Here is a 23,448-nt window from a genome sequence, read left to right on the forward strand (position 1 = left end):
ATTAACTTTCACAGGTCAAATCAGGGTTTCCTTGTGAGCATATCTCGTTGGAAAAGTAAAATATTCTTACCTTGTCCTCCTTGTCTTGTGGTGAAACCAAACCAACTAAAAATTTTGATTACCTAGTCAATAAAAGCCAGGCTTCAGCATTTTTCAAAGGTTTGACATACTCAAAATCCTCAACGACAAAGCATGAGTTTGATTATAAGAAACTTCCATTATAGTTGAAACATAGAAACTTGAAGTGGGATTGGTTAATTGTAATTATGTTGTTCTAATGTAATATAATTAATTAATAATTATCACATTTAGTAGCATTCATTTGGTGCGGTTAGACCAGAACCCTAACCCAATGAGTGGGCCACCAGAACACCTTCTTCTTCATCTGATTATAATTTGATCTCATATCAAGGGCGTTAAGTTGATTCCATTTTGCATCTACGGCTATTTTTAAATTAAATTTTATCCAGATTTAAACAAAAAGATAATTGTTACATTATACAAGAGACATACAGCTACAACAGGTGACTTTACAAAGTTTATGCACAATTTCCTTACTGTTATTTGTACAATAAGATACGCAAGAAAAAGAAAGAAGCAGAGGGAAAGATTACTACTTTGAATTTAGGAACTATCATGGCCTTCGGAAGGCACACTTCGACAGCGTCTTTTCTTCAAGTTCAAGCCCACCTGAAAAATGATCAAAGTATCAATTTCAATACCAATTATGAGAAAATCAAGCCACATATATTCTTTGCATTTGGTTTAGTTATCATCATAAAATACATGGAGAAGGCTTTGTTAGACAGAGGGCCAAAAGAATTCCTTCAGGTCAAATAACATTCTATTTTCAGCCCTCTGGTGGATGGTGACTAAAGTCAGAACTCAGTTCTATCATATGCAGCTATATATGCATACATTCATATTTAGGCAATAACAAAAATTATCGATGACTCAATTCAAGATCAAGAAGTGTGTCTTTCCCAATAATTAAATACAGAAACCAACTGATAAACGTTAAAAAAGCTCTAAAGGACTAGAGTTATTTGATCTTTGTCTTGTATAAAATCCTATTTGATCTTAAAAGGCATCACATCCCTGTTAAATAATTAGTAATTACATCAGCTTCAGGCACTCCGTTTTGCATTAAAAAAGGCCAGCAATTTAAGTAAGTTATTCCTCCATTCTGGGTGCAATCATTGGGATTGGCCAAGATAGGTCCATTTCATATTTCACACACACATGATAAGCATGTAGATTGTGGTCAACTGAAACTCTTGTAATTTACCTTTGATTTAGAAGATGAAGGGGGCAATGAAGCTTGCCGAGTAGGCTCTCGCAGCAGTTGGAACTGTTCCAGCTGGTTCACTATCTCCTCCACCAGTTTCAATTGGGCATTTATAATTTCCCTATGATCTGCAGAGAAAGTTAACTTCTCTTTTCCTTCTCGCACTATTCTTAGCCTTTCTCTGAGTGATTCAACTTCAAAGTCAATCTTTGATCTTTTTACACTGGATGCAGATGAAGAATTCCTATCTAGGTCAGAAGGCAAGTTTTTGCTTTGTGAATTATCCAACACTGGTATCCCATCTTTCAGTTCGAAACTTTTATGATTGTTCTGGTTGGTCTCAGCAACCCTTGAACTTGTACAATCACTCAAGACCTCACTGCTTGAGCCTCCAGAATCAAGAGCAACACAATTTGATAGTCTGTCTTCTTTTCCATTTTCCTCCTTTACAAGTTCAGTTTTATCATCAATGACATGGACATCGTAAACAATAGGCTCTGAATCAAACTTGGGACATTGGAGATCACTACATATTTTAGTTTCATGTTCCTCAACCTTCCCAAATTTTTCTCCAGAACTTGACACAATTTTCTCATTTTCATGGCAAGTTTGGGAAGCCTCAGATGTTATCTCAGCAGACGAAGCTTCATAACTTGACGGCAAATTTGCAGCTTTTTCAACTTTGTTCTTATCAAATGATTTACCTTTCTCAAACTCCATCAGATACTCATTTGAATCAAGAGAATGTAAAGGCTTTTGTCCCCACTCACTGATCAAAAAGCTAAAATCAACTTCTGACTGCCCATTTCCAAAAGATTTCATCTGCCGATATGCTTCAACTTCTTTCTCAAGAAAATGATTCTCCCTTTCCCGCCTAAAAAGGATCTCTTTCATTATGTTCATCTCTTCTTCCTCATACTCAAATTTTTCTTCTATCATCCTCTCATACTGCCTGGCTTCCATTTCTATTGACGCCTTGTCAGCTTGAAGACGCAGAATCATGGCCATGGCTTCATCTGTGGCAGTTGCAGCTGCAGCTCTCTCTTTCTCTAGCTCTAATTGAAGAGCAGCACAAGCAGCACTTTCTCTTCTTCAAGTGCTTTTTTCAATATTATGATCATATTTTCTTCATTTCCAGCATTCTCTGACTTGCTTTGAGCACTGCATACGAACTTATCAATGGATGATAAATCATTTTCCTTGACTTTATTCTTCACGAATGATACATCTTGTTCAAAATCATGCCATGTTCTTTTGCCCAGATCAAGGCCAATGGCAGCATTCCCATCATCTACAATAACATGACCACAAACGATGGTATTCATATTAATGCAACATTTGACATGGAGAATAGCATAAGAGAAATTTTTCGAACTTAAAAGAAATAGCAACATTTAGCTCTCTTTCAACACGTAACATATTGAGATCTCTGACGTTTTAAAATAGTATTTGTCTTCCATAATGAATGAAATATGAATTCAAATCATTTGACATATAATTTAACACATAAGCCACTTTCATTTTGGGTGAAAAGTTAGTTAGACACAAAAAAGATACATTTATTACTCACCTTGAAGATCATCTTGTTTTCCATAAATAGGACTTGAGTAATCATCAATATGACTACTCATATCACTCCCATTATAAGGAGCACCGGAACTACCTGCAACATCTACTACTGTGGAGGATTTCCCATGCCCAAGAGAAGATCTCCTCCTACACCGAATTCCATTTTTTTGCTTCTGGTTTACAATTTTCTTTCCCTTAGCATCAAACCCCCTTTCTCTATCAACCAAAGTCTTCAATTTTGGACTTGAAAATGAACTCGAAGATACTTCATTCTCCAATTCCAGAACCCCATTATCATAATTTCTATCTCTACGCCACACCATTTCCAAATTGCAAGGTTGATCCTCAAACCAAATCAAATGAAAAGGAAATTTACACTTGATCAACATTTGAACATAACCTATCTTTCTCACTGGCAAATCAACAAGCAATCTATGCAAACATCTATTGCTGTTCTGGTACCCAAAAAACCCAGTACAGGGACAAGGCAAGCCGAGTCCAAAAAAATTACAAAATTTTGAAGCAAAATATGCAAAAGCTGACCCACATAACAAGAAATAGGCAAGCGCAAGGTCAACAAAAGCCCCAATAAGACCCCAAAACGTCCATGACTGACTTGTGCGAAAAGCCATTATGCTTTGAATAGCTCAAGATCCCAGCTATTCTTTGGAATTTTAAGAAGCAACTGGGTTAGACAATCGAAAATCGAAAGACCCACCACAAATATACAAAGCTGATACTGATTTAGATAAAAGGAATCATAGACACAAAACCCACCATAAGACAAAATATATTTGCGCGGAAATCCGATCAAAACGGTGCATGGAGAACCCTAAAAGAAACATAAATTTGAAAACACGAGGTCTTTAAGAGAAAATAAACCGCAACCTGAGGATCAGAGTCTGAACATCATATCTACAAAAAAAAGTAATCAAATTGAGTAAATAACTCAAAAGAACTTATCTAGAAAGCCAGCTGAAAAACGCACAGTTGAACATGCAAGGATCACACAGACAGAATCTAAAATAGTTTACTTTAGTGGCTTAAAATTGAACCGCCACCATCAAAAGTAGATTATATTTAATTGCATTCTTACGTGGACAGATATTATGTGAAGCGCCAAAGCAACTTCGTAGGTGGCCTAAGAGTCAAGGATAATGAACAAAACCATATGTTTCACAGCTTCGAAAGTAAAATGGGTTAGAACACAACATTGTAACAGTTCAGTTGCTGATCTTTGACAAAACACAACAGCTTTCGGCACTGGCGCGCCAATATGGAATTATCCACTGCTTTCCACCTTAGACTATTTTTTGTTATGTTCAAAACGTGCCGTTTTGTTTCTGTTCTTCTCAATTGTTTTTCCTTTTGACAATTTTCTGATTCATCTAGGCCAAAGATTTATTCCCACCCAAAATTTAGTATTATCTTATGATTTTACCTATTAATTTTTAAAAATTTGTATTTTTATTAAAATTTATAAAATAAAATTATTATATTTAAAAAATTAAAATTTTATTTTATTTTTTCTCTTAAATCTAAAAATCTAATAAATTTTTTCTATTTAAAATTTAAGAAATGATTTTTCTCTTTTAGATATAAATAAATATATACTAAAAATATATATATAAATAACATTAATTTTTAAATTATATTCTTCCGAAGAAAATTTTTGTTCACGCTCTATAAAAATACTATTTTAAAGATATTAATAATATAATTGTGATGGTAAATTCTTAAACATAATTTTTGTATCGGTGTTGTCATAATTTATTTTATACAAACTCTAAATTACATACATCGATAGATAAAAAGAAATCTCATCAATGTATATCACCACATTGTTGTAGTTGCATGTTAATGAGTGATCACATGGTCACGCGGGTGGCCAAAAAGGCTGGTTCAAGAGCTTTGAATTTCAACACCTATTTCATTTATGATCAATAATTCAGTAAAGTTTGCTAGTTGAATTTGTTTGTTGCTGGTAGTTGTGTGGTAGGGCAATGGACCATAGTGTTATTGGTAATGGATGGTGGACATTAGCAGCACATCAATTAAATATTGAAATTAATATGATATTAGTTTAATCTGACTTCAATTGTGAACAATTGTTAGGTAGAGGTTGGAACTGACATCTAATTTCTAGAAAAATATTTATTTATTTTTCTTAAGTTACCATGTTAATGTTGTTTAATATTTCTTTGAATTTAGGTAGATTATTGATACAAAAACTTGCATTTTAGTTTGAAGAAAAATAAAAAATAAAATTCGGTCGGCCATGTTCTTGATGAATGATAACAAAGAATTATCATTTTTATTAGCTTAAAAAAAAGATTAGTTTTTAATATAATTTATTAAGAATTCAGTAATATCCAGATCCTTTACATTAAGAATATCCCCTCTGATTCTAAGTCCAAACCATTGGCATCGAGCCACATGGACCCAGAGCCTCTGGTCCTCCTCGATTCACCTTTCAGTTGCCCAGCAGCAATTCCCAAAGTTTCAAACCAACTGAAACCAGCGTTGGCGGAGTCCATTTTCCTGGCTCTGAACCCACAAACTTCAACAATGACTTCACTCACAGTTTTGGCTCATGGCTTATCCTTAAACTCGCCAAAACCATCACCCAAGTCCTTCAATGTTCCACCTTTGAAGCACAGGACAGGCTTTTGCTCTTTTAATATCCCCCTTAACAATTGGACAATCTTTTCGACTTCTCCATTCCTGAGAAGGTTAGCTTTCAGATTAGTGCTTTTGCTAGAACATTGTTTCATTGGTTGCAAGTCTTTTTAACTATATAATTTATTAAGATTTGACTGTCTCTGAGTCTCTTGTTGAGTTTGATCAAACATGTTGAACTTTTTGGGCTCTTGAGTACTATTTATCAGGTGGGGTGCTCAAGAAAATAATTTTGTAAAATTTGGATTGGTGTTCCTCATCATTACTTAGAAGTGTCTGTGAACGCAGTGCTTCTTTGCCTAGAGAATTACTGAATCACATCGCTGTTCCATAATTGCCTACTGCATCATATTGAGACATAAAAATGTAAATGTTGAATTTTATGTTATATCAGCGGGGTTAAAACCTTTAAACGTGAAGATGGCGGAAATTACGAGCCTGCAAACTCTAAAGATACCCCAAATGAGCAAGATAGTTTGGACGAGATACTTGAAAATCAGAAATTTGAGACCACTGGATTGGGAACTTCATTTCTGGCAAAATTAGCGATTGTCTTGGGTGTTGCTGCGATAGTTACAGCCATATCTGTTGGCCTAAGGCCCTCTAGTCCTGGATCATCGATTGGAATTCAGTGTCTGTCTGAAGGTTCATCTTCCTCTCCAGTTATGGCTTCCCCTGCTGGTTTCAGTTTCAAAGTCTTAGGGTACAAAATTGTACTTCCAGAATATGCCCCAGGGTATGCTCCTAGTTCGTTTGAACCATTTTTTTCCTGCCGCAATTTATTAGTGGAAACTTATTTTATTTGAGCTTACAATTTATATGGCAAAGAGGCAGCCAAAAATGTACATTTCAAGCATGCAAGTGCTTTGATTTTTTCATGTTTGTAATGTAGAGTAGGATCAGATGCTTAGGTTGATTCTGAAACTTCTCCTGAAATGTCACATTTCAGATGGATTTACTTTTGGTTGCTTATGGCTGCGGGATTTGGACTCTTCATTAGTGAAGAGGCTCTAAATATCTGGGTCTGTCTTTTTTACTGGCACTTCTGTTTCACAAACTCAAGTATTTTGCTTTAGATCTAGCTTTGGATTTTGTTTGGCTCATTGAATCTAAGTTGGTCCTTATTATAATTTTACCGTACGATTGAACTTAGTAGTCTATCTTATTGATTGCAGGTTGGCATATCTTTGGCACGGTTGCTGACTTTAGATGGGACATGGAAATCTTTTGTTGAATCTTTCTCCAGAAATGCTCCTTACATTATATCCACAGTTCTGTGGGTATACTGGTTAGCACAGCCCCATCTTGTTTGGCACTGTGCTTTGAATTTTTGAAGTGTTACATTAATATTTCCTTTGTCATGCAACTTGAACTTTTAGGGGAGTTTGCATCAGTGATATGGTACCATTTTACTTCGGGAAGCTTTTCAGGCAAAGCGGGGCATCTGATGATATTAGCGCCAAGGTTTGTTCTGTTTTGTTTTCTGCAGGCATATTCTTCAGGGCCAAGGGATGTGCACATATATATCTGCAGCTATAGATTAGCGTATCAATTATTTTATCATATAGGTCAAATCAGTTTTCTTTCAACTAGTCTATCTTTAGTGGTTGCAAGATAATAACTATGAGTTGCCTTAATGTGGATGATGACTAAAGTTAGGGATTGGTAAAGAGAAGGCATTGAGCATCACTCGTGCGGTACAGAAATATGGAAATCTCATAGGCTTTGGTGAGTTACTAATTTTGCCTGTGCCTCTTCAAACAGTTCCTGAAGTTCTGTTTTAATTTACTATGCGTGTGTGCATTATGATGTGCAGTAGAGCGATTTTCTCTTGGAATAAGGAATCCAACATCTTTTCTAGCTGGGGCCCTGGTTAGTTATCATTTTATCTTGTTTTGATTTAGTTATCTGTTGATCCAAAAGACATTATTCAATGAAGAATAGAAATTTTAAACTCTATCTTGATGACCACAATTCAAAGGCTGTTATGTGGCTGTAGGGTATATCCCCGGAATTTTTCTTTGCTGGAGTTTGCTGTGGTGGCTTGATAACTCTTCCACTTCAGGTAAATCTACTTATGCTGCATAATCAGCAATTTTAGTATTCTCATTCAATCTTGGAGGTACATCTTAAATCATGGTTGATTATGGTATAATCATCTGACTAATTATGGTTATTATATGTTTTTGTTGTTCTTTTGTGGAGTTAAGTTGGGGATTGGATTTCTGATGAGGGAGCGCCCTGTTTTCGCCCTTGCTACAGTTGCAACAGTAGTGGTAAACAAAATTTCATTTGAAAGGTTCTGACTATTTTTAGGAAAGCTATCTTATTTGTAAAATGAAACAGGGAGTTTGGACTGTGTTTCCATATGCGGTAGCTGCTTCCACTGCATTATTCCTTTACTTGCGACGCTGCAACTCCACATAGGTCGACCCAAACTTACACAATTCAATAGTTCCACAAATTAAATTAAGAATCCAAGGTATATATTTCTTAGGTTTCACCATTTCCTTTTTCTTTAATCTTTTGTTGGCGGGGGGCAATGGCAGTTTCAATCACTTGTTGCTTGGCTGTCCCTGCTATCTCTTATAAGAACTTTCACATATACATGAAAGCAGTTTACTTCTCATTATTATAAATTAAATTCAGATTCTACCCTTTAAACTTGCGATTTATAAGATATATATACTTGTATGCATCATCATTCAACCATTAACAGAATCGAAATGAGTGATCAGAGGTTGTTTTAGGAACAAAAAAAAGCAAGAGAAAAAGAGGGGTGGGAGCAGTTGTGAGGGTTATGGCAAGGCGGAAAGCTAGGGTGGGGGTGATTCAACGGCTCCAGAAGGTCGGAAGGGGTTGTCCAATCTGAATCTCCGATGGCCTGCGAACTCAAAAATATAGTAACAAAGAAAACCACATAAGAAAATTATTTGGTATACTTAGCTTGTGTAAGGGATTGTGGATATCTGCAATTTATCTCATTATACAGAATAAGATTTACTATTTTTTGAGATAGAAAATTAATGCGCAGTGATTTAATTATTGAAATTACTGGTGATGATAGGATGCTTAAGAGACCTGTCTTAGTGTAATGATGCATAATGCACTTTCTCTTTTTTGGGGGGCATTTAGTTTGTTTTATAAAAAGGAACGGAAGCTTTGGCAGTTTAAAATAAAAATTCGCTTCTCTTTGGACACTTTTTAAGTGTTTTTCGTTCACTCTGGAAAACACCCCATTTTTTTTCTTGTATAATTAAGGGTGGCAAACAAGTTGATCAGCGAAAGATCAAATACCTGAATGAATCTAAGATGACATAGATTGGGGGATTTGCACCATAAAACTTATTTGATCGCAAGCAAAGAATAAACAATCTGGTTAGGCTTCTCCTATCCATGCTGATAAATTTCCAGACAATTTATTCTTTCCTAGGTCAAGAAGGATCAACCGACTGCAATTCTTCAAGGATGAAGGCAGGTCACCACAAAAGCTATTGCAACTTGTGTGCAATTATTGAATTCAGTGAAGTAAGCCAATTGATCTTGGAAATTTTCCAGAATGGTTATTGTTAGCTAGATTGAGAATGACCAAATGATTCCAATGTATCCGACAATCGGGAAGAATTTCTGATGAAAGATTATCAGAATGGTCTAGATAAGTCAAAGGCCTGTCCATCATAGAGATTATGCATATATATTTGAACCCTTTTTTTTTTTTTGCAGAGATTCAAAACTGTATTATTGGCAAAAAACGGTGGGATAGGACCGTAAAACAATTAAAACTGAAATCCGTTGCAAGAAATATGACCCAGTAAGGAGGTTTCATTCCAAATTCAAAACAACCAGCCCAGACAAGTGCACATAACCATTTGGAAGCGGACCCTTCTACCGGTAATCAGAAACATATCATTTCTCAGGGATGAAAATATCGCCAAATCAGGCAGTGAAACATTTACTCGATAACTATTTAATGTCAGAGTCACTAATGTGTGCAAGGTCCAAGTGATTCAAGTACTGCAATTCAAGCAAGCATTGTTCCATTTATCCTATAGGAGAGTGATATGACATTCCTTGCTTGAATTGCTTAGACAACTCACTAAGGAAATTTAAGTTCACCTAAGTATCCGACCAATAAATCACTCAGGCATTTCTTATATTCTGTATATAAGCTGCATCCAGGGTATCCCATCATTCAGCACCGTTAATTTGTAAAAACAAAATTCTCATCCAGTTTTTGAAATCTTGTTCGCCAAAAATACTAGTATATCTTATGATATAACAAAATCATTCTACAAACACAAGCAGGAAAAAAGACAGAAAACCGCTCAAGTTTGATCAAATCCTTAGCTTCAAGGTCTTGAAACATAAAAACTGAAAGCACATTAAAAACAATCATCAACAAAATTGTATGAAACTAACTACTGACAACTCAGTACTTGACGGGAGCAAGGATGTCTAATTGGGTGCCAAGTTTCTCCTCTGCTACCTTCTCAGCCTTCACCCTAAGTTTGTTCAGCTGCTTCTTCCTCTCATAAACAACCTGAGCCCTTTCTTTTCTCTTCTTCTCCAGCTCCTGTGGGAAAAGAGGGTAATCAGGAATGAAATTTGCATAAAAATTTCGATCTTCAATAATGACGTAAGAATCTTTCATTCGTAAATTCAAAAACACCCCACTAAAATAAAGGCATCTCCCAAGTAAACTTTACTTTTTTTTTTTTTGCACATGACTCCAAATAATTTTCCGATAATGAAGTGACCAGTAAAAATGCAATTGCAAAACCAAGACTACTTGCAGCACAGTTCAAAACTAATTTGATTAATGACACAGGACACAGGTAATTTGCTTAATGACCCCCTTAACCAGGTAAACTCAATCAAAATGGCATTTGGGAAAAAACACCAACTGAAGCGAAACTGTATTTATCTATCTAAATCAGGTTTATGGGTACTTTTGATAAGTAGAAAGTAGTACACTCAACATCATACTTTCATATTTCACTAAGCACATGTATCTGAAATACCCATACAATTTGAGAGAAGGGAAAGAGAAAATAACGCTGCAGACTTAGATCCACAAATATGATAAACCACAAATAAACAAGAAGTCAGGTTGACAAAACAAGGGAAACAGAGCAACTAAAAAACTCACCCTGATGGTGTCATAATGGTTCCATCCAACCTCAGATGACAGGCGACCCAACAAGCAGTACTTGTGACCCTTCTGAAGCCTCAACACCCTATTTACAATTGATCCAAACAGTGAAAACAGTCAATAAAATAATCAATGATATAAAATTGAAAAACACCCCAATTAAGTATAGACTGACTTGAGAGCATCAGGTATAACCATCCTCTTCATCTTGTCATATGGTGGAGGAATTCCTTCGTAAGCCTTCAAACGAGCTAGAGCAGCAGCTCCACGCTTGGTCTTATGGGGAATCATTCTGCAACAAGACAATAATAAACCAATCCATTTTTTGAGAAATTATGGTCCTATTCAATCTGTTGTTGAAAGAGCATAAATAAACCGTTTAGGGAGAAAATGAAATACTTGAACTGAACTTCGGACAGCCCAATAAAATGCAAACTACAATTAATTCCACTACTAAATATATTAGCAAACGGCACCCACTTGTTACCAGTTTTTCTCTACTCAATATATAGATTAACTGCAACCATTTTGCTAAGTAGAGTCGATAAAGACCAATTATTTATTGGTGGGTTTAGTGTAGAACAATAAACATTGAAAATAAAACACATTTAACTGGAAAACAACAGAGAAGAGAGATTAAGAGACGGACCCTCGAATGGTGCGCCACAGGATCTTGGCAGGGGCACGGAAGTGGATGGGACCATGAGAGGGCTTGGTGTTCATACGCTTGCGAAGGAACCTCATGTACTTCATCTTCTGACGAACAAGTCCACCTGACAAACATATCTCTTCGCAACGTACCACCACCACTTTCTGTCCGTTCAAGAGTTCCTTCGCTATGATCGACGACAGTCGACCTAACATGTGGTGCCGAGCATCGACCACCACCCGCTTCGCGCAGATTCCCGATCCTGACACCATTTTTGCTTTCACCTTGTTTCCTCACACTCTCGGCGAGGAGGTTTCTAAGTGTATAATTTATATGAGGGAACCGAGGAGCTAGGGTTTGTAGGGTTGTAAGCGGCTTCTCCAAAGTCACTTAGTGGGAAGGTTTGGACCAGTATTTGAGATAATTGGCCCAAGATCTGCTCTGCTCTCACTCTCAAAAATAGTTGAAATTTGCAAGCCCAAATAAACTAAATTTACATCATCAACATTTTTAAATCTGCCACCCAAGAATACCGCTTTTTGATTGCTATAAATATATTAACAATAAAGTTATATGTATTTTTTTAAATATACAAATATATATTTATATATATTATTATATAATTAATTTTTATTTTATTTTTAATTAAAAATTAATTATTTCTATGATAATACATTTAAATGCGTATATATTTATATACCTAAAGTAAATATACATAATAATATGATTAAAAGCGAAATGTATTTATCACCCAAAGTTTGAAGAAATGACAGATAAAATTTGATAAAATGATATATTCTTATCTTTAATTTTGAAAAACCTAATTTTTCACTCATATATTAAATTTGTTAAAGTAATATATTAATTTTGTCAAAATATTGAAAAGACAAAAACAAACCCTCTAATTAAATAACATTATACTCCTAAAAGTTTATTAAATAAGTTTTATATCCTTAATTTATATTAATTTTATTTAAAATAAATAATAGTAATACAAATATAAATAAAATATAAATAAGAGTGAGAATAATATATAATCATATATTTGAAATAAATTATTTATTTTTTTAAATTTAAGGGCAATAATGAAAATTTTATGAGATTTTTAGAGAATCTAAAAGAGAGTGACTAATAAGTTTATCTGAAAAAGAGGGAGAGAGACTATGGATGAAGACGACAAAGTGGTTTTAGTAACAATTTTAAAATTTTAAGAAAAAATTTGTTATTTTCTAAATTTTAAATTAAAAAAATATTAGACTTTTAAACTAAAGTGAAAAGTTTTTATTTTTTAAATATTTTAAATTAAATAATATTTTTATAATAATAAAATCTAACAAATTGGTGCATATAGAGAAAAAGTGAAAATTTGGGAAAAGTTTAAGAGGATAAGCCCTTTGGCCTTTCAATTTTGAATCTAAAAAGGGGAAGAGGAGGGGCAAGTAGAGGTAGTTGACGACAAAGCCAACCCACCTCTCACCAACCCCGTCACACCAGTTCCGCACCTTTATCCACCTTACCAAACACATCCCTTCCTCCTCTCCTCCCCTTTTTTATTTTCAATATTCAACTCCATTTACCAACTTAACTTCAGCCAACTCTCTCTCGTTCTCTAGCTCTTCTTTCTCTCACAAACCAAATGGGTGGGGAGCGAAAGGTATTCACTTTAGATGAGGTCTCTCAGCACAACTCCCCCAAAGATTGTTGGCTTGTCATTGACGGCAAGGTATATCGACTTTTCTTTTTCATTATTATGCCTATGTTTTTTCTTTTAGTTTCTCTTTTAAATCATTCTTATTATGCATACTCTTGCTGATTGGATCTCGATTGTTATTGACATATTGCGAACCTTATGCTTTTGGGTTTATTGACTTTTTGTTTCTGATCTCGGGTGTCTCTCTTTCTTTCTTTCTTTATGGTAATGGAAAATTTTGAATCTGGTTGCATAGATCTCTTTTGAAATTTCCCTCTTTGCGCATATTTATCTGCATGCATAATATTAGGGGCGATTCAAACGATTTTTCATTCATTTTGTTTTGTTTTTTTAACGGAACAGAATTTAAAATGGGATCTGTCTATAGGTGTAGAGTGTACCAGCGTTTTTGCCTATAATTGATTAATTCAACCTGAATGATCAGTGTTTTCGTTCAGAAATATTTCTTACCACAATCTTTGTGGAGGCAAAAGTAGGATAATTAAAATCCGTTATTTAGCATAATATTCAGTTTTCGATTTACACATGAACAATATTAGTTTTGATGGTAAAGGAAGGTTCAAATGGTATGTTTTTTAAGTGTTGGCAGCTAGAAACAGTCAATTGTTGACACTTTTATGAGATTTTTGACTTTGATTATCGATCAATGTGCGACTTTGTTCCATTATTATCTGGTTTGGTTGATGCATCTGTTTTCTTACTGCTGTGGGGATTCGTATATTTGCAAAATTTATCCTCTGTTTGTTTCATTTTGATTAATGGTTTGAGGAACTACAGAATTATTTTTTGCCTTGTGATTTCTTTGGGAGTTCAGAGTAAATTGTGGTCATTTTGGGTTGAAGTCTTCATATCTTGCAGAGTGACTTTATTTGCTTTGCTCTCTGTATGTATTATGCATATGTTCATTCTATGGAGAAGTCAGTGAAAAACTGAAATCACATTGGTTTTATAAATGTTACTGAAATGACACTGGTAACTTGTAAGGGTTAATGAAAATTTGGTGAAAGACTGAACATCTTGATTGTAAGTATTTTTGGAAATGACTTGGTGAGTACCTGGGAGATGGTTGTTGAATTTTTTATTATTGTTATAGTTATTTTACTATTATTTGTGGTAATTAATGTATGGTAATTCTATGGTATTACTTCTCGGGAAGGCAATCCAAGGATCCCCAGTGACTGGCAATTTGCCAATTTGTATTAATAGTTTGGCCTACATGTTTGTGAACTCATTGCCTGCAAGCAGTGTCTAAATGCAAGAGACAGTGAAGAATCAGGGTCCCACAGGATGGACCGTTGTCAGAGATTCCACTATGATAATTGTTAATCTTGGGACTTGCTAATATTGATGTTACAGCAATCCTCGTGCTATTAATCAACTTGGCTGGTATCTATATGAGTCAGTGAGGGCTTTAGAATTGTTAGCGTATAAAGTATATCGATTTACAGTTAGTACAGATCAATTGAGTGAACCCTAGTAATACCTATCCTGGATCAGACTAGGTCCTTGTTTGCAATCACCTTGAATTCCATTTACCGATGTGTTGGAACAGGTGTATGATGTGACAAAATTCTTGGACGACCATCCTGGTGGTGATGAGGTTTTGTTGTCGGCCACAGGTAAAGCTGGAAACTACATCATCATTTTTGTTAGTTTTTCAATATTGATCAAATATAGGTGATGTGTCTGCAGATACCTGTTGATGCCACAATTTTGATGAATGGTTTGCAGGAAAGGATGCAACTGATGACTTTGAGGATGTTGGTCACAGTAGCAGCGCAAAAGCAATGATGGATGAGTTTTTTGTAGGTCACATTGATTCATCAACCATTCCCACCCGGGTGAAGTACACACCTCCTAAGCAGCCTCACTACAATCAAGACAAGACACCAGAGTTCATTATAAAGCTACTCCAGTTCCTAGTTCCTCTGCTAATCTTGGGCTTGGCTTTTGGTGTTCGATTCTATACCAAATCTGCTTAAATATAAATTGGATAACCAAATTTGAAAGATCTTTGCAATAAGCTTTTATCAGTTACCATTGCACCCCGTATCATTAGTTGTTTGAAACCGTTTTCTTCAGGGAGTGTAGGATATTTCATTGTTGATTTGTGAGAATGTGCTTGTTTTTTTCATACCTTCCCCGGTGCTTTGCCCCTGTCAAGTTCTCAGAGGCTATTTTTTTATCCTTCATTTGCACATTGAAAAAAGCTACGTTGTTGTCTTGAAGGAATCTTATATTATGGAAGCTTTAGCCTTTAACCAGTAGGACTTTTCTAATCCAAGGGATCTTGTTTAAGCTTGATACTCACAAAAATGGTGTCAAAGTAATTGGGCAAAGGTTTAGGGCTCAAAGGAGCTTGATCAATGATCACTTAAATTAGAGCTTCAAGCATAAAAATTAGTTAAAGGGTCTTTATGTTATCACTTTTTTAGAAACAAAAATGTGTGTTTTTTATTTCTGTACAGCAAGAACTATCAACGCCATCTGAAATATTTCGTCTTTGGGTCCGAAAACAAGTTTCCAATTAAGTGGACGCAGCCATAGAGGTGGCCCTGCAGAAGCAAATACATATTTTTAGTATATAATTTAAGTATTTAAATGATATATTCTTATATAATTAAATAATTTTGAATAAAAATTTAAAATATATATATATAACATTATTCTATTTGTATTATTTGACATTCAAAGATGAAAACTGTTTAACCTTTTGATGAAGTTGATTATCCTCATAAAAGAAAAAGAACAATATAATTCATTAATCAAGTACATGAATCACATAATGCACTAATTCTTGTTAGGGCAGCCATTACAGCTAATTCTTGTCAACATGGAATACAAGGTTCAATTTTTTTATGCCACTTCGATGTTCTTTTATTTTTGTTGTCATCAAATGTGAGCTATCCATTGCCGGTTTGGTGTAGACCAGTTCAAACCCATTTTATTTTCCTGCTTCAAGTGATGTCGCTGAGCTTACCAAAATAAACTTGAACCAATTAAAAATATTACACATAACTGACAATACCCTTGTAGAGGCGTCAAGAAACCACATAAGAGAAACAATTTCAACCATCAATAACCAATATTAAACATGATTCTTTTTCCCTTTGTCCATAAGTCTATCCTAGCATCTTCCAAGGATGCCAGTGGGAAACTCATAAGAATAATCAAACAAATAAGTTTGTTCAATATAACTAAAAACAACCAACATAGCTAAATATGACCAACGAAAGGAGAATATTTTTTAAAAGCATATAATATATTTTCTCAATACCTAAGTTTTGCTCTTCAAATGTGTTTGCTAGAATTGATCTATTAGTCTTTTTGTACAACAACTATATAATTTGTATCAGAAAAATTATATATACCTAATTTTAAGTATCTAATTGAATGTATAAATGATATGTTATAATATAATTGGGTAATTTTGAATGGAGTATAAAGTAACACTCAATTATATGATCACATAATTGGTTATTCCGACAGCATACTGGAACTTCACATTTGCTTCTAGTTTGTTTTTCCTATTCCCTCTTTACATATGTTTAACTTTGTGACAGAGAATTGTGAAGTCTTCATGCATGACATGACTTGTGGACAAGTAACACTAGGTTACAGACAAACATAAAGAACATTCTAACAAGAAGAATACAGCTAGCACCGAAGCCAACATCAATAAGAACAAAAGGGATATATTTCTGAAGCACATCTATCTGTTTATCTTAGTAACACTATAAGTGAAAACAGCTTCGCATACTTATTTCTCCAATGATGTTTACTAGAACTTATCGCCATTTTTGTCACCATGTGAGCAAGGAACCAATATATGAAGGGGCAAGGTGATTTCCCATATCTCCTCTTCTTCCTCGCAGTTAATAAAAACTAATAATGGGAGCAGTTTCAAGCGAGAAGGGTGTGCTGAAATTAGTCCATCCAGGTGGGTATGTGGAGATTCTCAGAGAACCCATTGCTGCTGCTGAAGTTATAAAGAAGAACCCAAGGCACAGTGTTACTCGGCCTGATGTCTTTGAATATCCATGGATTGTGGTTAAACCTGAGTCCATATTGAATCTAGGAAGAGTGTTTTACATTGTCCCCAATCGCACAACCTATCACTTGTTAAAAGTTAAAGGGTCACCCAACCAAAACCAGTCTCTGCTGCTTGAAGGAACTTCCCCACTTAAGTCTTATGCAGGGATTACTCCTAAACACCAAGAACACAGCAAATTCATCACGCAACATCCATTGCCAACCTTGTCTTTGACTGCCCCTAGTCCCCAGGAGAAAAGCTATGACAAGAGAGTCAGAAAATCATCCCAAGTTTATTCTTGCTGGCCTGACATGATTGTCAAGAGAAAATATACCCACCATGAGATAGAGCTTCAACATGGTAAAGAGGTTACCAGATTGAAGTCTTGTTTAAGGAAAGAGGATAGTATCCGTAGGTCACTTAATTTTAGTGTCTCTTTTGTGTTGCCAGTGAAAGATGAGGAGCTACAGATAACAACCACTGACTGTTCAACAGAGCTTCCCGGGTTTTTAACTTTTTGATTCCTGCAAATCTAAGGATTTCATTTTCTTATTCGTTCTTCAGAGGCAAACCTTTTCTCTGAGAATTCATTCTTCTCTAGACCTCAGATATAACCTCATTGTTCCACTGAATCCTATAATGTGTTTCTTTCCACTAAAAAATACTGCTAATGTCAGTAAAAATATCTATAATGAACATTTTCCACATGTTTACATCAAATTCATTTTGCGATATTAAAACTCAGGCAACAACAAATTTGTACTTTCCCAAAATTCAAAGCCCCAGTCTCACTAACCCAAAACATCGCAACTCATATACAAGGAGGTAAATATATATATATGACAAATGACACGATCATCAATCGCACAGCTTGCTGTTACATGAAAAATACGGAGAAAAGACTCTGGGTAATCTGAATTGCCTAATCAGTGCTTGCACATGTTCTTTCAATCACCTTAGAATCTGTTCTATAAGAATGCTTTGAGGGAGAACTTGAGCCCCTTGAAGAACTATGACCAAAGAAACTCAGCTTACCAATTTTTACAGAGAAAGAACTCATCAATTTACGAGAATGAGACCTTTCCATATCCCTCTTCATACAAACGTGTTCTTTCTCTAGATCATTTAACCTCATTCGTAAACGAGCTAATTCGAGTTTTAGCTCTCTGTTTTCTCGCCTCAATGATGCATAGTTGTCTCGCGGAGACATTGCTGCACTGAGTGCACCACTGCTGATCCGCCATGACTGGTGCACCGGCTTGTGATCGTCATCAGGATAAGAGCAGCTCAAGGAATTGCGGAGCCTTAACTGCTCAAAATAGAGCACTTGAACTATAGACTGGAGAGGGAGCCGTTCGTTTTGTGCAGCGTGTGCACCGGCTTCTTGTGAGAGCTTTTGAAAATCAATCAGTCTGCAGAGCTTCTTCTTGTCTGAATCTGATAAATTCTGATGAGCCTGGATATATGATTGCAAAAAGGAAAATAAAAAGACTACGTTAATTCGGGCAGTCAGTGACTAGTATATATGATCTTTATGTAATTCTGGTCCGTATTGCGACAAAACCTTCTTGGCTTACATTTAGTACTTCATTAATTACTGCAAAATTAACATACTAACAGCTGATAAAATTCAGTAACAAACCTTCAGGTAAATATCAATGGCTCGATACAATCCATCATGAACTGTACGTGCATGTGCTGGTAAGGTTTCTGCAATGACCATGAACTTGGCGAGCTTCAGATTTGCATCAGGGGCAATTTCTGCAAGGTAATTGTCAACCAATTTTGAAACTTTGAACAATGCAGTTTGGGATGGTGAATGAGGACTATCAGACTCAAACACAGAGGTGTCATCCATATCATCTTCGCTATCATCTTGTTGTGCAAAATTTACCAATATCCTATGAACGGTATCAACATCAAACAAGGTATCTCCTGCATGCTGCAAGGATGGGATCAAAAGATCATCAAGAGCAGCAATATCCAACTGGGAAGCAATCCTTCTTTCCAAATCGAGCCTACAAGCAACTACACAATCAAGCATCACTGCACTTCGCAAAAGCCCAAAAAGGAAATTGATGGGAACAGCAAGCTTCTCTACTGGCAGAAGGCTGACAATTGTTTCAACTACATGTCGTTCATGCCCATGTGAGCCTGAAATCAAATCAACCTTTGTTTGACTTGATGGATTCCATAAGCTGGACTTCTTGGTCAATTCCTTCTGGGCATAGTTCATAAGAGATACACCAATACTCTCAGGACGAACCCCACGACATTTCATGGCTGACATTACTCTTTGATACAAATCAATCCGAAGAATGGAAAGATCTTCTATCCACCAGTCTCCCTCACATTTGGCATGCCTGTTCATGTGAAGCCTCCCAGAGCTGCTGTACTCCAGGCGTGAGAAGCTTGAAGCAATCTGCTCTGCACAAGCCTTAGAAGCTATCGCATCTATGCATCGGCTAACTACCTTCAACTCATCAGCTAGAGGGAGTAAATTCTCACATTGATGCAGAACTTCAACACACATTTCCAGGTTCTTGCAAACGATGCTCTCAAGATATTCTTCAGCACGGGAACCAAGATTATCTTTTGCAAAATCTTCAGTCATTTCAAGATAATCAGAAACACAACACAGCTGAGCTACATTTGCTGATGTTATTTCAAAGTTAATACCATAACAGAACTTTGCAGCCAACTCAAATGTTTCAGCGCCTCCTGGCAGATTAAGAAGCTCAATCCTTGAGATATCAGAATCTCTATGTTCTGCAACTAATTTTCGGATTCGCCCACTACGAGAGACCAGAGGAAACTGCATTGAACAATTTAGACTGTTATGACTCGTCAAAAACCCCTTCACCATTGAAAGATTGCCTCTGTGATAAGAAAATAGAAAAGAGGTTTAAATCCAAATAACCTGACTAAAAGCTGAATTAGATCTTACTAGTAGGTCTAGGAATGGGTGTGAATCAGAAAATTTTTTTTGACCTTTTTCAAAAAGAAAATCTTCCTTTTCCATTGACATATCCTCAAGCATCTATAATAGAATGATTAGAATCATGACATCTACCATCAGGGTACGGGAGCAGAGACTATTTAGTGGAAAAGTAGTTATATGTAACATTTTTTACAACAAGAACCGAGTAAATGAAGAAGAAGAAAGATGAAGTTCCAACTTCCAACCATGACAAGACACACAGAAACAAACAAATCCAGGATAAATTAACTCAAGAGCTTACCTTATGTAATGCAAACGTCCCTCCATTCACTTCTATCGTGATATCACTAGGAACATCTCGAAAAATCCTACAATAAGATAACCGTCTATCAATTGCTGCTCAACAAGGTAATAGCGGGGTAAAAATTCATTAAAAACTTGAAAAACCTTCCCTGTTGTCAATACAAAAAGAACAATGGTCAAAAAGTTGATCTTTATGGGGACAACATTTAAGAAAGCCTTTGGATTTATACCAGAAGATAAACATGATCTCAGTGAAGTTATTCCATTAATAGAAAGCTTCCAGATAGTTCTTCCAGTAATGAAACGATCACCCAGCATAAAAAATGAAAAGATCATACTGAAGCAATCACCAGAACATGACCACAGGAAGCAGGACACTAATTAGTTTTTTATTCATGCAGTTTCACGTGTGCATTAATTTGTCTTATGCTGACAGACTGAAACAAGAACTGAAGAAACGCAAACAACCCTTTAACAGCAATGACAACAAGACCAGAAGAACACTATAATTCAACTTAACATATACAACATACAATTCATTTAAAACAAACAAACAAACCATTCACTGCAACGTTGGCGCGAAGACTTGGCCAAGGAAAGCTGCTGTGGCTGAGGCTGCTTGTTGTCCATGAAAGGAAAGTGATGAAAGGAAGTGAGGGAGAATGAGAAAGAGTGATTAAATTATTGAAGTTGAGAGAGAGACAAAGGAAGAGTTGGAGATTTCGGTGTTGATTAACTGCTTCAAACATTTTTTGACAAAGGGGTTGTGTTCAAACCATGGATTACAATTGTCCAAGGCAATGGGCCTCTATGGTGGGTCATGGCCTCCAGTTTTTCCTTTTAATTCCAATGGAGATAAAACTTGCATACGCTTATTAATTGATTAAGAATCTGATAAAGAGGCGCAAAAAGAGGAAGTGCTTGATCAAAAGTAGTTGTTTTTTTGGGACATTATCAACACATTTTAGTCTTTGTCCCCTCCTCAGTAATTACCTTTTTCGTTTTGTCACACATCAACTATCAATTTTGAGTGACAAAAATGGAGATGTTCAAAAGAGTATAAATTCGAAACCCATTTACCACTCGGACCCAACTAATACAATAAACTAAATACTCCGTGTCTTGCTACGGGGTAAGTAAATAATCTGAAATAATAACAACCCAAAGCCATTGATGGAACCTGTCCAACTAATTTATATAGATGTGAAGCAATCGGGGACCCAAGACAGATTCATGAGCAAACAAATCTATTTGTTTGAATAAAAAAGATACGATGAAACACCGCAATATCCAATACTATCCATTTCTTCGTTTTGTGGTGGAAGTCATCAACACTAATTTAATCATTCATTTATGAGACACGAATTGGATGTGGAGTAGTTGGGAATTATGTTTAATTAATGGATCATCACTTCACTTGATGTGGTAGTCAGTAGTCACCTGAGACAAATGGCAAAAGAAGTTTGCATTTACTGAATAGATTTTTTGCAGGACAGGCCTTCCTTTGATAAACTTTGTTATCTGGTTTTTTAAATGACAGGTTCAGATTGAAGTTAAAAGGGGTAGTTTAGTGAGAAGGCTGAGGGCCGCCAATAGGATATTGATCTGTTAGACTTTCGAATAGTTGCATACGAAAGCACGAGATTTGGCACGGACCGTTACACAAGATTTTATAATGAAGGCCGAAGGACTGGTCTTGAACCAAGGTTGGTAGAAATGACAAAATTTTATTTATTGAATTTAAACACTTATTTTTTTATTAAATTTAATTTGATATAATTAGAGATAAAAATATTATTTGATTAAAAATATTAAAAAATTAAAATTACATCTTATTTTATTTTTCTTAATTTAAAAATATAATTATTTCTTTTAAACAAAAACTAAAAAGGGACAATTTTTTTAAGATATTTTCTTCTTCTTCTTTAACTATCATTTTTGTTCTAGTTGTTTGTGTTCTCTTTCCATCTTAGTTTTTTTCATTATCCTCTTTTGCAGTCTTTGTTTCCAATGAAGACAGTCAAAGAAGAGACCAACCGATAAAGAAAAAGAATATGGCTAAAGATGAAAAATTTCGTGATTTTTTATAAAGAGAAAAAACCCTTAAAGAAAATTATTACTTTTTAAACTTTAAATATAAGAAAATTTGTTAGATTTTTAAACTAAAAAAAAATGATAAATTTATAATTTTTAAAAAATTTTATCTAAATGATATTTTTATTCTAAACTCAAAAAATAATAAATTTTAACATAAAGGTAAGTTTTTAAATTTTTTTAAATTTATCAAGTAAAAATTATTATTTTAGTAATCCTTGGGTAGAATAAATCTTTTGGCCTATAATGAATAATTACGTGGAGCATTAGCTGATCCTGTAAAGAAAGCCTAAAATTTAGGCAACAAAATTAGTATATGAGGGTGCGGCCACTTTTGATAAATGATTGCCGTTGCCATTAACCAGTGGGGTAGAATGGGTAATTACAGTAGGTCCACCCCATATAATTACCATACAATGATATGATTTCACATGATGATAACACCTCCACTATCTCCTCTCAACCTGCACGCCCTGTTTGTATTTCACTTTCCCATGCATGCCCCTAACCATTCCAAGTCAAACTCTTCCCTTCAACCCACTATCATGCATTGAACGCAAGGCAGGACCCCTAAATCTTGGGTTCATCAACCTTTTCTGCACATTTATTCTGTATCTTTTGACAAGTTTTTTAAGTGTTTTTTTCTTTAGTGGCAATGCCATATCCATACCAAGAATTGCTTGTCAGTATCTGTATTATGGAGGGATGTGAGATTTCCGAAGTGGGTTGGATTGAAAAAATGATACCGAGAAGGTTGGTTAGGTGAGAGACAGGATAAGAAAAAGAAAACAATGAGGAGCGTGTGCCACGCGGTGAATAAATCATCATCATCTGTTCATTGCACGCGTTGTATGATTTTTCAAACAGAGGCATCCTATGTAATGCAATGTAATTTAACTCCTCATTCTCCGCCGACGACTCTCTGCATTCTACTATTTAAAATACCGTGTAAATCGTATTCTTAGCCGGTTAACCTGCACTAGGGTTTCCAATTGAGGTGGTAAACGGCGGTTCAAACCGGATCAAAAT

The 23,448-nt window shown here is 35.4% G+C and overlaps 5 protein-coding genes across 10 annotated transcripts; 2 read left to right on the plus strand and 3 right to left on the minus strand.

The window, feature by feature from the left end:
* Positions 1-471: 471 nt before the first annotated feature.
* LOC123224084 (myosin-binding protein 3-like) lies at positions 472-4,122 on the minus strand. 2 transcript variants are annotated; one of them, XM_044647610.1, is made up of 3 exons: positions 2,859-2,998; positions 1,289-2,579; positions 472-690 (listed from the first exon to the last, which is right to left on the minus strand). In XM_044647610.1, exons 2-3 carry the CDS (start codon positions 2,294-2,296, stop codon positions 625-627), a joined length of 1,074 nt encoding a protein of 357 aa, XP_044503545.1. In that variant the 5' UTR covers positions 2,297-2,579; positions 2,859-2,998; the 3' UTR covers positions 472-624. The 2 variants fall into 2 exon arrangements, with proteins under 2 accessions (XP_044503545.1, XP_044503546.1); XM_044647611.1 differs by lacking the exon at positions 472-690 and adding an exon at positions 3,954-4,122 and having other exon boundaries at positions 2,198-2,579; positions 2,859-3,772.
* A 1,124-nt stretch (positions 4,123-5,246) lies between these two features.
* Positions 5,247-8,699, plus strand: LOC123224082. Of its 4 annotated transcripts, none has more exons than XR_006503896.1 (11): positions 5,250-5,589; positions 5,931-6,272; positions 6,486-6,558; positions 6,712-6,824; positions 6,916-7,000; positions 7,192-7,264; positions 7,353-7,408; positions 7,536-7,601; positions 7,747-7,812; positions 7,883-8,018; positions 8,275-8,699. XR_006503896.1 is itself a non-coding variant. In XM_044647609.1 (10 exons), exons 1-9 carry the CDS (start codon positions 5,294-5,296, stop codon positions 7,763-7,765), a joined length of 1,128 nt encoding a protein of 375 aa, XP_044503544.1. In that variant the 5' UTR covers positions 5,247-5,293; the 3' UTR covers positions 7,766-7,812; positions 7,883-8,200. The 4 variants fall into 4 exon arrangements, 2 of the variants coding, with proteins under 2 accessions (XP_044503544.1, XP_044503543.1); XR_006503895.1 differs by having other exon boundaries at positions 8,287-8,698; XM_044647609.1 differs by lacking the exon at positions 8,275-8,699 and having other exon boundaries at positions 5,247-5,589; positions 7,742-7,812; positions 7,883-8,200.
* A 1,082-nt stretch (positions 8,700-9,781) lies between these two features.
* On the minus strand, positions 9,782-11,721 carry LOC123224085 (60S ribosomal protein L13a-4-like). The gene is made up of 4 exons (XM_044647613.1): positions 11,338-11,721; positions 10,864-10,980; positions 10,686-10,773; positions 9,782-10,109 (listed from the first exon to the last, which is right to left on the minus strand). Exons 1-4 carry the CDS (start codon positions 11,607-11,609, stop codon positions 9,966-9,968), a joined length of 621 nt encoding a protein of 206 aa, XP_044503548.1. The 5' UTR covers positions 11,610-11,721; the 3' UTR covers positions 9,782-9,965.
* A 1,022-nt stretch (positions 11,722-12,743) lies between these two features.
* LOC123224202 (cytochrome b5) lies at positions 12,744-15,184 on the plus strand. Its single transcript, XM_044647796.1, has 3 exons — positions 12,744-13,060; positions 14,601-14,667; positions 14,780-15,184. The coding sequence occupies exons 1-3, from the start codon at positions 12,974-12,976 to the stop codon at positions 15,028-15,030; spliced, it is 405 nt and encodes a 134-aa protein (XP_044503731.1). The 5' UTR covers positions 12,744-12,973; the 3' UTR covers positions 15,031-15,184.
* Positions 15,185-17,754: 2,570 nt separating this feature from the next.
* Positions 17,755-21,153, minus strand: LOC123222922 (BTB/POZ domain-containing protein At5g48800-like). Of its 2 annotated transcripts, none has more exons than XM_044645950.1 (4): positions 20,885-21,153; positions 20,324-20,390; positions 18,724-19,960; positions 17,755-18,537 (listed from the first exon to the last, which is right to left on the minus strand). In XM_044645950.1, exons 2-4 carry the CDS (start codon positions 20,347-20,349, stop codon positions 18,004-18,006), a joined length of 1,797 nt encoding a protein of 598 aa, XP_044501885.1. In that variant the 5' UTR covers positions 20,350-20,390; positions 20,885-21,153; the 3' UTR covers positions 17,755-18,003. The 2 variants fall into 2 exon arrangements, with proteins under 2 accessions (XP_044501885.1, XP_044501884.1); XM_044645949.1 differs by having other exon boundaries at positions 18,724-19,896; positions 20,885-21,151.
* Positions 21,154-23,448: the final 2,295 nt, after the last annotated feature.

Source organism: Mangifera indica, chromosome 8 (genome assembly GCF_011075055.1).
Source record: "Mangifera indica cultivar Alphonso chromosome 8, CATAS_Mindica_2.1, whole genome shotgun sequence".
Lineage (NCBI taxonomy): Eukaryota > Viridiplantae > Streptophyta > Magnoliopsida > Sapindales > Anacardiaceae > Mangifera > Mangifera indica.

What these genes read in the sequence shown, in the direction of transcription:
- LOC123224084 (XM_044647610.1), bottom strand. Translation starts at nt 2,296, where the DNA reads ATGGCCATGATTCTGCGTCTTCAAGCTGACAAGGCGTCAATAGAAATG. An exon ending in CTTCATCTTCTAAATCAAAG is followed by an intron (nt 691 to 1,288) that starts GTAAATTACAAG and finishes ATCATTTTTCAG; the next exon opens with GTGGGCTTGAACTTGAAGAA.
- LOC123224082 (XM_044647608.1), top strand. Translation starts at nt 5,294, where the DNA reads ATGGACCCAGAGCCTCTGGTCCTCCTCGATTCACCTTTCAGTTGCCCA. An exon ending in CTTCCAGAATATGCCCCAGG is followed by an intron (nt 6,273 to 6,485) that starts GTATGCTCCTAG and finishes GTCACATTTCAG; the next exon opens with ATGGATTTACTTTTGGTTGC. An exon ending in CTGATGATATTAGCGCCAAG is followed by an intron (nt 7,001 to 7,191) that starts GTTTGTTCTGTT and finishes TGATGACTAAAG; the next exon opens with TTAGGGATTGGTAAAGAGAA.
- LOC123224085 (XM_044647613.1), bottom strand. Translation starts at nt 11,609, where the DNA reads ATGGTGTCAGGATCGGGAATCTGCGCGAAGCGGGTGGTGGTCGATGCT. An exon ending in CTGTGGCGCACCATTCGAGG is followed by an intron (nt 10,981 to 11,337) that starts GTCCGTCTCTTA and finishes GTCTTGTTGCAG; the next exon opens with AATGATTCCCCATAAGACCA. An exon ending in GTTATACCTGATGCTCTCAA is followed by an intron (nt 10,774 to 10,863) that starts GTCAGTCTATAC and finishes AATTGTAAATAG; the next exon opens with GGTGTTGAGGCTTCAGAAGG.
- LOC123224202 (XM_044647796.1), top strand. Translation starts at nt 12,974, where the DNA reads ATGGGTGGGGAGCGAAAGGTATTCACTTTAGATGAGGTCTCTCAGCAC. An exon ending in GGCTTGTCATTGACGGCAAG is followed by an intron (nt 13,061 to 14,600) that starts GTATATCGACTT and finishes GTGTTGGAACAG; the next exon opens with GTGTATGATGTGACAAAATT. An exon ending in GGTTTTGTTGTCGGCCACAG is followed by an intron (nt 14,668 to 14,779) that starts GTAAAGCTGGAA and finishes AATGGTTTGCAG; the next exon opens with GAAAGGATGCAACTGATGAC.
- LOC123222922 (XM_044645949.1), bottom strand. Translation starts at nt 20,955, where the DNA reads ATGGACAACAAGCAGCCTCAGCCACAGCAGCTTTCCTTGGCCAAGTCT. An exon ending in CGCCAACGTTGCAGTGAATG is followed by an intron (nt 20,391 to 20,884) that starts GTTTGTTTGTTT and finishes ATCTTATTGTAG; the next exon opens with GATTTTTCGAGATGTTCCTA. An exon ending in CCATTGATATTTACCTGAAG is followed by an intron (nt 18,538 to 18,723) that starts GTTTGTTACTGA and finishes TCATATATCCAG; the next exon opens with GCTCATCAGAATTTATCAGA.